The sequence below is a fragment of the Phyllobates terribilis genome, unplaced genomic scaffold (genome assembly GCF_046119375.1).
Source record: "Phyllobates terribilis strain yellow unplaced genomic scaffold, ASM4611937v1 Scaffold_1__5_contigs__length_1240528914, whole genome shotgun sequence".
NCBI lineage: Eukaryota > Metazoa > Chordata > Amphibia > Anura > Dendrobatidae > Phyllobates > Phyllobates terribilis.
This window is the reverse complement of record NW_027362761.1, coordinates 1148587336-1148600840: the sequence shown is the minus strand read 5'-3', so window position 1 is coordinate 1148600840 and position 13505 is coordinate 1148587336. Positions and strand designations below refer to the sequence as shown.

Sequence of the window (13505 nt, the reverse complement as noted above, 5' to 3'; positions counted from 1 at the left end):
ACATTCATTACATGGAAGTACAAGAGATAATTAGGTTGTTTGATAATTCATTACTTAACTGTGAGAATGACTTGGAACTATTGTACATGCAAAGATCTTGCCATAAAGAAGGTTTGGTAACAGGTTTGGGAAGACGTCTTGTCTTAAAGAGAACCTGTCATCACGAGTTAACCTGTTAAAGTAAAGGTACGGTCATAATGGCGCTATTATACTAATTTAATGGATACTTACAGTGAAAAAATCCGTAGCTTGGTTGTTGCTTAATTCACCTTAGAAGTTTTGGTGCAATAGCCTCTTCGTGCATCGGGGCGAGACTGTGGGTACGGTCTTCAGCTCTGCCGTGGCTCCTCCGCATTTGTATGATCCTCCTTTTTTAAATTGTGCTGTAGCACTACCCTTGCCAAGGGCAGCGCCCTTTCATGTCCCAGCATTCTCCAGCGAAATGGCGATGGAGGCGGTGTGTGACGTCCTCATTCTCGAAAGAGCCCCTTTTAGTGTTTGAGTTTACCCTGGGTGATGGGGGACTCGGTGTTGGGTCCTGTGATGAAGAGATGGGAGGTAGCCGTGGCCCGGACCCGACCCGTGCTCAGGGCCGTCACATGAAAAGGAAGTTGTTGTGGGCTCGTCCGGGTCGAGTGGCTTATTTAACGACTACGCCACCTGTGGTGCCTGGTGAAGGGTCACCAGCGCCGCTACAGTCCGCCGAGGCCTGGTGTCGTGGCGGCCAAAGTTCTCACTGCTCCCCACAGGCGGAGCAAGGCCTCAGGGCAGACAGGCAGGATGATAGGATGGGGGGTAGTAGTGCGGGGAGAACGGACACCGCGTTACATGGTATGGCGCATAATGAACAGTCCGGAGGCCATAGGGGTGAACTTCCAAGGCTTTACTCACATAGCTGGCAAAGGAAGGCGACTCCCTGCTCCCCGCGGAGTCCTGTGGCCACCAGGGACGGGGGTCCGACTACCTCCGAGAAAGTCCAGTGTTCGGTAGCGACCCTACACCAGAGTGTTCCTGCACTACAGACTTCACCCTTTTCCGTATGTGTGTGTGTAGATAGGCTGGGTCTCCCTCTGAGCTCCTCTCAGGACTAGGGCACGGGTGGCAATTCCTCTCCATCCGATGCCCGGTGGGATCCTCAGGGCCTAACCGGGCTTTCCTGTCCAGGACATAAAGTACAGGGTCGGGTGTCGGGGGCCGGTACCCCTCTTGCAGCCGGAATCCCTCTGAATAGATCAGGTAGGCGAGGACAGGTGGCGAACTCCGCTCCGTCTGCATCCTCCCCGGGACCCATTTGCTGGGGAGCCAAACTCTAAAGCTCCCAGGCCTTCTAGATCCTGGTCTTTGGCCGGGTTGAGACATTCCTTGTCTGCAACCTACCTCTCGTCCCAAGGTCAGGGTACGAGGGCTGTGTCCCGTGCCAGTGCAGGCCCACACAGGATCTGCCCTCCCAGAGGGAGGTCTCATTACACACGGTAGTTGACAGCAACCAAGATCGCTAGAGACAAAAAGACCACCAGAGACCAAGATCAAAAATGGCTTTCTATTAAATATCAAATTTAAAGTGTAACTAACTTGTAAGTCCTCCACTCTCACCCACTAACTGGTTCCTACCACTTTGTGTTCCCCAGTCTCCCTGTAACTAGGGGAGCAGCACCTGGTGCATACTAGCTCCCTCTGGTGGAGAAATGTGGTGTTGGATGCAAAAGGTTGGGTCACAACTATCACACTGGCCTTACCTCAGAGGAGGAACACCACACTCCATTAAAGAAGTGCAGCATCCCTGTGGCGGTCGAACCCTCAGGGGCGCCACAGGTGCATTCTCAGATTAACCTCCAGCGGTCTCCAGCAGAATGGCGGCGCATGCGTAAATCGGGATCTCAACTCATCATTGAACCAAGATCCCAATGATGTAGAAACTGCTACATAGTGCCTTTATTAGAAGTAATTGGAATAAATGTTCATGGGCACATAGGAATTTATATTAATGTTTGGTGTATTGGGGTTTGGCTTGCTTCACTTCTCCAGTGCTGGCCGGTCACCCAGGGGTGGACATATCATTGGTGCAACCTGTGCGGCCGTACAGGGCTCCAGGAGGTCAGGGGGCCACTACCACCACCAAAGCAGGTGGAATTGTGTATTATGATGAGCTCTTGGGCTGCAAAGGGCCCATAGGTTCCACCAATGTATTGACCTACATCTCCAGTGCCACATTTTCTCCTTGGTCATTCACCCCATTGGCTATTTGCACCGCAGCGTCAGAGGGATAGAGGAGCCATTGTTGAGCTTTGACTTTCATGAATTTTTGGAAGCAGCAAGAAGCACATCCTTATTGTCAGAACCCCAGCCAATACAATATGGCAATCGCTCATTTATCAAAATTAAGCCCGTTTTATATAGTTACATAGGTTGAAAAAAGACCTAGGTCCATCAATTTGAACCTTTCTTCACTATGGCTTCGATGATCATCCAGTTCATGATTCATTTCTTGTCTCTCTATCTGGTTACATCACTTTTCATTCTCCCATGTAAGGAGTAATTGGATATATGTCTCACTGTTGTAAATCATAAAACCAAGTTATAAATAAAACTAAATATAATCAACTTTACTTGTTCAGAATCAATTCACTTTCATGTATGTTATCTGACGCTAAGCTTATAAGGAGCTTTGAGAAACACAGTTACATCATGGAGGGGGAATAGGAAATCTCAGAATGACATAGTCTTTGGAGGGCTTTGTCATCATTTATTGGAAGCTCATTCTTCATTATGTACATTGATATATAGCGATGTATTGGCAGAAACATTTCTTTCAAGTTTAGGCAGTGAATACGGATAATTAATATAAAGTTGCAGAACTTTCTAATTTACTTAGGGTTGCATTTTTGCCTAATTTTTTATTTTTTAGCTTAATTTTAATTAGCTACACCTAGAGGAAAGGAGTGAATGACCACATAAGAAAATAAAAATATCGTAAAATATATAATTATATTTGATACAAAAAGATAAAAGTATATATTAACCCCTTCACCCCGGGCGATTTTCTGTTTTTGTTTTTTGCTCCCCTTCTTCCCAGAGCCATAACTTTTTTTTACTTTTGTGTCAGTATGGCAGTGTGAGGGCTTGTTTTTTGCAGGAAGAGTTGTACTTTTGAACGACACCATTTATTTTACCATATAGTGAACTTTAAAATGGGAAAAAAATTCCAAGCGCGGTGAAATTACAAAAAAAAGTGCAATTCCACAATTGTTTTTTGAGTTTTTTATTTACCATTTTCGCTAAATGCTAAAACCGACCTTGTAATATGATTCTCCAGGTCATTACGAGTACACAGATACCAAATATGTATAGGTTCTTATTTAATTACTGTATTTTTCAGACTATAAGACATACCAGACCATAAGACGCCCCCCAAATTTTGGGGTGGAAAATAGGGAAAAAATATTTTTTCTAAGATGGGGATCTGTCTTATAGTCCAAATAGGTATCTTACCTGGAGGGTGGTGGAGCAGGGGTCACAGGGGGCATGGTCCCTCGAGAACCCGGTGGCGGCAGAAGTAGAGCAATGCTGCAGCCCCTTGGTGGGAGTAGGGGGTGCCCCAACAGTGGGGGGTTGCGGTGGTGGTGAGCGGGATCGCAGGAAGAAGAGTCCATCTCTCCCTAAGGAACCCAGCAATGGCAGCAGGAGCGGTGAGATGCTGCGAGGCCTGTGTCGGCGGTCAGGCAGAGCGGCGTGCATTGCTTTTCCGGCGGCCGCCGCCATCTTCTTGAAGCCATGATCTACAGGGAAATCCCTGTAGATCCCAGTCTGCACATGCGCCGGCTCGGGCGGACATCTTCTTGAAGCCGTGATCTCCACATCCTATGTCATCCACACAGTGTTCCCCTTAGTGCTTATGCGCAGGCTTACTTCTCTCTGCCCTGCTGGGGGCAGAGCAAAGTACTGCAGTGCGCATGCGCTGGGAAAGATCAAAAGAGCACTGGCGCATGTGCACTGTAGTACTTTGCTCTGCCCTCGCCGGGCAGAGAGAAGTGCGCCTGCGCAGAAGTGCTCAGGGGAACACTATGTGGATGACGTAGGATGCACAGAAGTAGGGCGGCATTTCAAAATTCTGGTGAAAACAGATTGACTCCAAAATTACATCCAAATTTCATTGTTTTTTGCTAGTCCTCTGGGCCCAATATTGTCTCAAAATCTGGGCTCTCCGGAAGATCTTCTGGCACTCTAACGGTACAGGTGCAGATGGTTATAGGTTCTCTCATCCGAGAGAATTGGGCCGATTATACAAATGACACTCTGATCAAACTCTGGTAAGAGCTTGATCAGTGTGTCATTATAGTTCTTTCGGATTAGATCTTCTCCATTGTATCAGTGCGTGGACATCGTCATCCGAGTGCAGTCCGATGTTTTCCACGGTTTATTGACTTGCATGGCTGAGTGCAATCCGAATATCGGATCAAACTGGGGCATGCAGCGATTATTTTTGGACAGTGCATGGCCTCACACACTAACATTGGAGACGGACAGCAAATACACTCGTCTGCACCTGCCCTACATCTTTTCTGAATGTCAAATGAAATCCAGAAGAGTTTTTGGAAAAATGTTGAATGCTCTTGAATTCCAATTAACTGTAATTGTACATTTTGGAAAAATGTGATAGCCATGGGACAATTTTTTTAGGTGCTATGTTAATTAAAGTTAAAATAAATTTAACACTAATATATGTGCACAAAAACATATCACCTACAAAAATTCAACTCATCCTGCAAAAAGAAAGCCGTATACAGCAGTTTTGAACTAAATAAAACGTTTTGCCCCCCAGCATGCAAAGTGAAAGATGTAGAGAATGAAGAATATAAAGTTAGTAGTAGTTTTTTTTTTATTTACTTTGTGGTCGATCAAATCCTCATAGACGTAAACAATAAAAGCTTCAATTCATTGACTGCAGGTAAGAATCTTAAAGTTTAGAAAAACTAGATAACTTTTCTGTGTGCAATGCTAAACTGCATTTGCTGTAAGTAAAATATATATTTAATACACTTCTATATCACTTTCAATAGCCTGTTACTACTGCCCTTCACTCCTTCTTATGTACTGTATCTGCAGTACGTGTGCTCCCAATTCTATCCCTTATAATAACAATAGTGAACGTGTTATAATCACTTTCTTTTTTCAGGTATTCTTTCCAGGATGAAGAAGACATGTTTATGGTTGTAGATCTACTTCTGGGAGGAGACCTGCGCTATCATTTGCAGCAGAACGTGCATTTTAGTGAAGAGGCTGTGAAACTTTATATATGTGAATTATCACTGGCCTTGGATTACTTACAAAAACACCACATCATTCACAGGTAAGAGGACACAAGGTATTTCTTCTAGATTATTTTTTTTCTTGATTGGAACTTGAAAAGTGAAAATTACAACTATGTTCACATATTCAGGATTTGTCTGGAGCTCACGTTAGGCGTATTTACATTGCATTTTACATGCATGTACACACTGTGTTTATTGTAATTATTTTGCCTTACTTTTAGTAATTTTGTAGAAAAAAGTACTGGTATATTGAGACTCAGCTCTACAAACCAGTACAGTATTCCTCTAATGAGGCAGGATACCATTTAGATCTTTAGGCAGAAAAAAATCCTGCTAAATTTTGAAATGTAGCCTATGGCCCACTGCTAAAACTACTTCCCTTCCTGCTATGCTAGAGGTTGTGAGTTTGAATCCCAGGGAAGACTATGGTACAAGAAAGGCAAATCATGAAACTGACAGCTGAATAGTAAGATAGGAGAGATGAAGCTGACAGTAGTATGGTGAAAGAGAGAAGAGATAACGCTGACAGCAGAATAGTGAAAGAGAGAAGAGATAACGCTGGCAGCAGAATAGTGAAAGAGAGAGAAGAGATGAAACTGACAACAGAATAGTGAGAGAGGAGATGAAGCTGACAGCAGTATAATGAGAGAAAAGAGATGGATACAACCACAGTATAGCAAGAGAAAGAAGAGATGAAGCTTACAGCAGTATAGTAAGAGAGGCGAGATGAAGCTCACAGCAGTAGTATAGTACAGTAGTACATAGCAGTAGTATAGTACAGTAGTATAGTGAACGACAGAAGAGATAACTCTGATAGCAGAATAGTGAGAGAGAGAGAAGAGATGACACTGACAACAGAATAGTGAGAAAGAAGAGATGAAGCTGACAGCAGAATAGCGACAGAGAAGAGATGAAGCTGACAGCAATATAATGAGAGAAAAGTGATGAATCTGACCACAGTATAGTAAGAGAAAGAAGAGATGAAGCTGACAGCAGTAAAGTAAGAGAGAGAAGAGATGAAGCTAACAGAAGTACAGTGAAAGAGAGAGATGAAGCTGACAGCAGTATAGTAAGAGAAGAGATGAAGCTGACAGCAGTATAGTGAAAGACAGAAGAGATAACGCTGATAGCAGAATAGTGAGAGAGAGAGAGAGAGAGAAGAGATGACACTGACAACAGAATAGTGAGAAAGAAGAGATGAAGCTGAAAGCAGAATAGCGACAGAGAAGAGATGAAGCTGACAGCAATATAATGAGAGAAAAGTGATGGATCTGACCACAGTATAGTAAAAGAAAGAAGAGATGAAGCTGACAGCAGTATAGTAAGAGAGAGAAAAGATGAAGCTAACAGAAGTATAGTGAAAGAGAGAGATGAAGCTGACAGCAGTATAGTAAGAGAGAGAAGAGATGAAGCTAACAAAATTATAGTGAAAGAGAGAGATGAAACTGACAGCAGTATAGTAAGAGAGAGAAGAGATGAAGCTAACAGAAGTATAGTGAAAGAGAAAGAAGAGATGAAGCTGACAGCTGTATAGTAAGAGAGAGGAGAGATGAAGCTAACAGAAGTATAGTGAAAGAGAAAGAAGAGATGAAGCTGACAGCTGTATAGTAAGAGAGAGGAGAGATGAAGCTAACAGCAGTATAGTGAGAGAGAGAGAGAAGAGATGAAGCTGACAACAGTATAGTGAGAAAGAAGAGATGAAGCTGACAGCAGTACAGTAAGAGAGAGGAGAGATGAAGCTGACAGCAGTATAGTGAGAGAGAGAGAAGAGATGAAGCTGACAGCAGCATAGTAAAAGAGAGGAGAGATGAAACTGACAGCAGTATAGTGAGAGAGAGGAGAAATGAAGCTGACAGCACTATAGTGAAAGACAGAAGAGATAACGCTGATAGCAGAACAGTGAGAGAGAGAGAGAAGAGATGAAACTGACAACAGAATAGTGAGAAAGAAGCGATGAAACTGACAACAGTATAATGAGAGAAAAGAGATGAATCCGACAACATTATAGTAAGACAAAGAAAAGATGAAGCTGACAGCAGTATAGTAAGAGAAAGAAGAGATGAAGCTGAAAGCAGTATAGTAAGAGAGAGAAGAGATCAAGCTGACAGCAGTATAGTAAGAGAGAGGAGAGATGAAGCTGACTGCAGTATAGTAAGAGAGAGGAGAGATGAAGTTTACTACAGTATAGTAAGAGAGAGGAGAGCTGAAGCTGATAGCAGTATACAGTGGTGGCCAAAAGTATTGGCACCCCTGCAATTCTGTCAGATAATACTCAGTTTCTTCCTGAAAATGATTGCAATCACAAATTCTTTGGTCTTATTATCTTCATTTAATTTGCTTGCAAGGAAAAAACACAAAAGAGAATGAAGCAAAAATCAAATCATTGATCATTTCACACAAAACTCCAAAAATGGGCCAGACAAAAGTATTGGCACCCTCAGCCTAATACTTGGTTGCACAACCTTTAGCTAAAATAACTGCGAACAACCGCTTCCGGCAACCATCAATGAGTTTCTTACAATGCTCTACTGGAATTGTAGACCATTCTTCTTTGGCAAACTGCTCCAGGTCCCTGATATTTGAAGGGTGCCTTCTCCAAACTGCCATTTTGAGATCTCTCCACAGGTGTTCTATGGGATTCAGGTCTGGACTCATTTCTGGCCACCTTAGAAGTCTCCAGTGCTTTCTCTCAAACCATTTTATAGTGCTTTTGGAAGTGTGTTTTGGGTCATTGTCCTGCTGGAAGACCCATGACCTCTGAGGGAGACCCAGCTTTCTCACACTGGGCCCTACATTATGCTGCAATATTTGTTGGTAGTCTTCAGACTTCATAATGCCATGCACACGGTGAAGCAGTCCAGTGCCAGAGGCAGCAAAGCAACCCCAAAACATCAGGGAACCTCCGCCATGTTTGACTGTAGGGACCGTGTTCTTTTCTTTGAATGCCTCTTTTTTTTTCCTGTACACTCTATGTTGATGCTTTTTCCCAAAAAGCTCTTCTTTTGTCTCATCTGACCAGAGAACATTCTTCCAAAACGTTTTAGGCTTTCTCAGGTAAGTTTTGGCATACTCCAGCCTGGCTTTTTTATGTCTCGGGGTAAGAAGTGGGGTCTTCCTGGGTATCCTACCAAACAGTCCCTTTTCATTCAGACGCCGACGGATAGTACGGGTTGACACTGTTGTACCCTCGGACTTCAGGGCAGCTTGAACTTGTTTGAATGTTAGTCGAGGTTCTTTATCCACCATCCGCACAATCTTGCGTTGAAATCTCTCGTCAATTTTTCTTTTCCGTCCACATCTAGGGAGGTTAGCCACAGTGCCATGGGCTTTAAACTTCTTGATGACACTGCGCACGGAAGACACAGGAACATTCAGGTCTTTGGAGATGGACTTGTAGCCTTGAGATTGCTCATGCTTCCTCACAATTTGGTTTTCTCAAGTCCTCAGACAGTTCTTTGGTCTTCTTTCTTTTCTCCATGCTCAATGTGGTACACACAAGGACACAGGACAGAGGTTGAGTCAACTTTAATCCATGTTAACTGGCTGCAAGTGTGATTTAGTTATTGCCAACACCTGTTAGGTGCCACAGGTAAGTTACAGGTGCTGTTAATTACACGAATTAGAGAAGCATCACATGATTTTTCAAACAGTGCCAATACTTTTGTCCACCCCCTTTTTTAGGTTTGGTGTGGAATTATATCCAATTTGGCTTTAGGACAATTCTTTTTGCGTTTTTTCATTGAAGACAAATTAAATGAAGATAATAATACCAAAGAATTTGTGATTGCAATAATTTTCAGGAAGAAACTGAGTATTATCTGACCGAATTGCAGGGGTGCCAATACTTTTGGCCACCACTGTAGTATGAGAGAGGAGAGATGAAGCTGACAGCAACATAGTGAGATTCATCAAAGAGATCTAGGTGACATTAGTATAATGAGAGACAGAGGAGAGATAAAGCTGACAGGAGTGTAGTAAAGCAAAAAAGATGCAAATTTTCCCTTCAACCAACAGTAAGATTACCCTACACCACCCCTATGTACAGTATGATGGTCCCTCAGCTCCCTTATATGCAATATGATGGGCCCACAGCTCCCCTATACACAGTATGATAAGCCCATGTGACGCCTCATTCTCGAAAGAGCCCTTTTAGTTTTGAGTTTACCCTGGGTGATGGGGGACTCAGTGTCGGGTCCTGTGATGAAGAGATGGGATGTAGCCGTGGCCCTAACCTGACCCGTGCTCAGGGCCGTCACATGAAAAGGAAGATGTTGTGGGCTCGTCCGGGTTGAGTGGCTTTATTTAACGACTACGCCACCTGTGGTGCCTGGTGAAGGGCCACCAGCGCCGCTACAGTCCGCTGAAGCCTGGTGTCATGGCGGCCAAAGTTCTCACTGCTCCCCACAGGCGGAGCAAGGCAGACAGGATGGAGGGGGGTAGTAATGCGGGAGTGCAGGCACCGCGTCGCATGGTATGGCGCATAAAGAACAGTCCGGAGGCCATAGGGGTGAACTTCCAAGGCTTTACTCACTTAGAGATGACAGCGGGAAGGCGACTCCCAGCTCCCCACAGAGTCCTGCGGCTACCAGGGACAGGGATCCGACTACCTCCGAGAAAGTTCAGCATTCAGTCGTGACCCTTCACCAGAGTGTTCCTGCACTACAGACTTCACCCTTTCCCGCCTGCGCGTGTATAGATAGGCCGGGTCTCCCTCTGAGCTCCTCTCAGAACTAGGGCACGGGTGGCAATTCCTCTCCATCCGATGCCCGGTGGAATCCTCAGGGCCTACCGGGCTTTCCCAACCAGGACATGGAGTGCAAGGTCGGGTGTCGGGGGCCGGTACCCCTTTTGCAGCTGGAATCCCTCTGAATAGATCAGGTAGGCGAGGACAGGTGGCGTACTCCGCTCCGTCTGCATCCTCCCCGGGACCCATTTGTTATGGAGCCACACTCTAGAGCTCCCGGGCCTTCTTGCTCATGGTCCTCGACCGGGCTGAGATATTCCTTATCTCCCGCCTGCCCATCATCCCAAGGCCTAGGGACTAGGGCCGTGTCTCCATCCCCTGCAGGCCCACACAGGATCCACTTTCAGGGTAGGAGATCACGTTCTGACACCAGTCAGGGTACAGCCAAGAACCGGACAGGGTCGACAAAGACCAAAGACCTTGAGCCGAGATAGCCTGCTATTAAATATTACATTTGAAGTGTAACTAGCTTGTAAGTCCTCCACCCACACTCACTAACTGGTTCCTACCACTTGGTGTTCCCCAGTCTCCCTGTAACCAGGGGAGCAGCACCTAGTGCATACTAGCTCCCTCTGGTGGAGAATGTGGTGTTGGATGCAAAGGTTGGGTCACGACTATCACACTGTCCTTACCTCAGAGGAGGAACACTACACTCCATTAGAGAAGTGCAGCATCCCTGTGGCGGTCGAACCTTCAGGGGCGCCACACCCACATCTCCCCTTTACACAGTATGATGCCACATACACCTTCCCTATACAGAGTATGATGAGAGCCCACAGCTCCCCTATACACAGTATTATCAGCTCACAGCTACCCCAAAACCTAGCATAATGGTCCACACAATGTATCATAGCCCCCATACTATAAAATGGCCCAGACAGTAGCACCCACACTGTTTAATAGTCCCCACAGTAGCCTCTGCAATGTATAATGGCACCCATAGTAGCCACCACACTTTATGAAAGCCCTCACAGTAGCTCCCAAACTGTATAATGGCCCTCACATTGGCTCCCACACTGTATAATGGCCCCCAAAGTAGTCCCCACCGTTTATGATGACCTCCAAAGTAGCTCTCACACTATATAAAGGCCCCAACAGTAGTTCCTACACTGTATAATGGTACACATAGTTTATTACAGCCCTCCACAGTAGCTACCACACTTTATAAAGCCCCCCACAGTGTATAATGGCCTTCACAGTAGCTCCCACACTGGATATAGGCTCAAACACTGCATGATGGCCTCCACAGTAGCCGTCAAACTGTAAAATGACCCCTGCATTAGCTCCCATGCTGTATAATGGCCCCTGCATTAGCTCCCATGCTGTATAATAGCTCTTGCATTAGCTCCCATACTGTATAATGGCTCTTGCATTAGCTCCCATGCTGTATAATGGCTCTTGCATTAGCTCCCATACTGTATAATGGCCCCTGCATTAGCTCCCATATTGTATAATGACCCCTGCATTAGCTTCCATGCTGTATAATGGCCCATGCATTAGCTCCCATGCTGTATAATGGCCCCTGTATTAGCTCCAATGCTGTATAATGGCCCCTGCATTAGCTCCCATGCTGTATAATGGCCTCTGCATTAACTCCCATACTGTATAATGACTCCTGCATTAGCTCCCAAGCAGTATAATGACACCAGTATTAGCTCCCATGCATTATAATGGCCCCCGCATTAGTTTTCACGCTGTATAATGGCCCCCACATTAGCTCCCACACTTTATAAGGGCCCCCCACAGTAGTCTCTACAATGCATAAGAGGGTCCCCCAGAGTAGTTCCTAAAATGTATGAGGGAGCTCCCCAAAATAGACCCCCACACTGTATGAGGGTCCACCATACTTTATGATGCCCACACAGTCCCACCACACGTTTTAAATAAAATAAAAAATATCCTATACTCACCTAATCCAGGATCCTGATGAGTCCAGCATGCAAAGGGCTGGAAGACCAACGCACTGTCATCAGAGTCCCAGTGCAGCATGATGACGTCACCAAGCACCGACTCTCAAATCCTGTACCTATGCTGCTGTGACGCCCTGCTGTGCATGGAGCCACAGATCCTGGAGGGGTGCATTTCAGGTTTTCTCCACAAGAGGCCCTCAGAGCATACACACACCTCCACCTTCCACCTCAGACCACCAGAGGGAGCCCGGATAGGGATATAAATAGGGAAGGTGGAGTGATTCAGCAGTTTCTGCTCAGACACAGAAGGAGAGAGTCTGTGAGTGAGTTCTCCTCAGGAAGAGAGTGGAGACAGAACAGTCTGGAGTCCACAGCCAGTTCCTGCAGAGTGAGACACAGAGAAACAGGTCAGTCTGCAGTGGAGCTCAGTCAGACTCAAGCAGCTCAGGTTAAGTGAGCTAGGAGCGTTGCTGACGCTCAGAGAACAGCAGAAGAGACAGCCACCTAACTGCCAGTGTGTATAGCCTAGTGAGGGCCCTAGTAGGCCGAAGGCTAGAGGAGTGAGTAGCATTGGGGGCAGAGGAGCTTTATCAGCTCACCCCAGAAACCATATCCCAGACACTGTGTCCGAGTCTGCAGGGATTCTTTATACCCAGCAGAAGACAACCAGAACCCCTGGCGAACTACAGGTCCCAGGAATACCAAACGCTGACTGTTATACCAGGTTCAGGAGTTACCGAGGCCCCATATACCAGGGAGTGTGTACTCCAACAGAAGGCCCTACCACAGGATCAGCCGGTGCAGAACAGAGACTAAAGTTAGGCCTAGCTCCAGGCAGGCCAGAGACTAACACTAAGCGGCAAAGAAACAGGAGGCCCTACACCTGCTCACTGGGGAGAGTCCTGCAGTGCACCCCTCACCCTACAGTGCTCCGGACGGTACCTGCATTCCCACCAGTAAAAGGTACAGAAGCAAACCGTGTGTGTGTGTCCCCTGTTCTTCCTTGGACCCGGCTGGGTCACCGCCATATCGTGCACCTCGTCAAACATCACTGCCCTGAGGCCTAGCTCCACCTGTGGGGAGCTATACCATCAAAGCTGCCGTAACACCGGCCTCAGTGGACTACCGCAGCGCTGGTGATCCTCACCAGACACCACAGGTGGCGTCACGAACTTTGACATTTTATTTTCCCCTTTTTTAAGAGAGACCCCAGGGTATGGGCCCGGGAGCCGACCACCGCGACGTCCCCCAAGACCAGGCATTAAGGCCCGGGTGCCGAGTAGTCCCCATCCCCTGGGCGCCACACTGCCACATCACCTGCTGTTCTATAGACCACAGGCTTAAAGTAACCTGCGGTCTACAGAACAGGGACGATGTCTTCCTGCTCTACAGCGGAGACGACTGCGCACGCCAATATAGTTAACAGTGGCAGTTGCTCAGGGTAGGCCCCTCCAGTGAAATTATCTCTAATTTCTTATTGCTTATTATGTCTTGAGGTCTTATGTCCTCATTTTAATTGTTCACTTTTCAATGTGTAATGGT

The 13505-nt window shown here is 46.1% G+C and overlaps 1 protein-coding gene across 4 annotated transcripts in view; it reads left to right on the top strand.

The window, feature by feature from the left end:
* STK32B (serine/threonine kinase 32B) overlaps positions 1 to 13505 on the top strand; it is a 481347-nt gene that overhangs the window by 204308 nt on the left and 263534 nt on the right. For all 4 annotated transcript variants that reach the window (XM_073648385.1, XM_073648355.1, XM_073648366.1 and 1 more), the window contains one exon: positions 5174 to 5347. In XM_073648385.1, coding sequence (XP_073504486.1) covers positions 5174 to 5347 — 174 coding nt within the window. The remainder of the gene's footprint in view (positions 1 to 5173; positions 5348 to 13505) is intronic.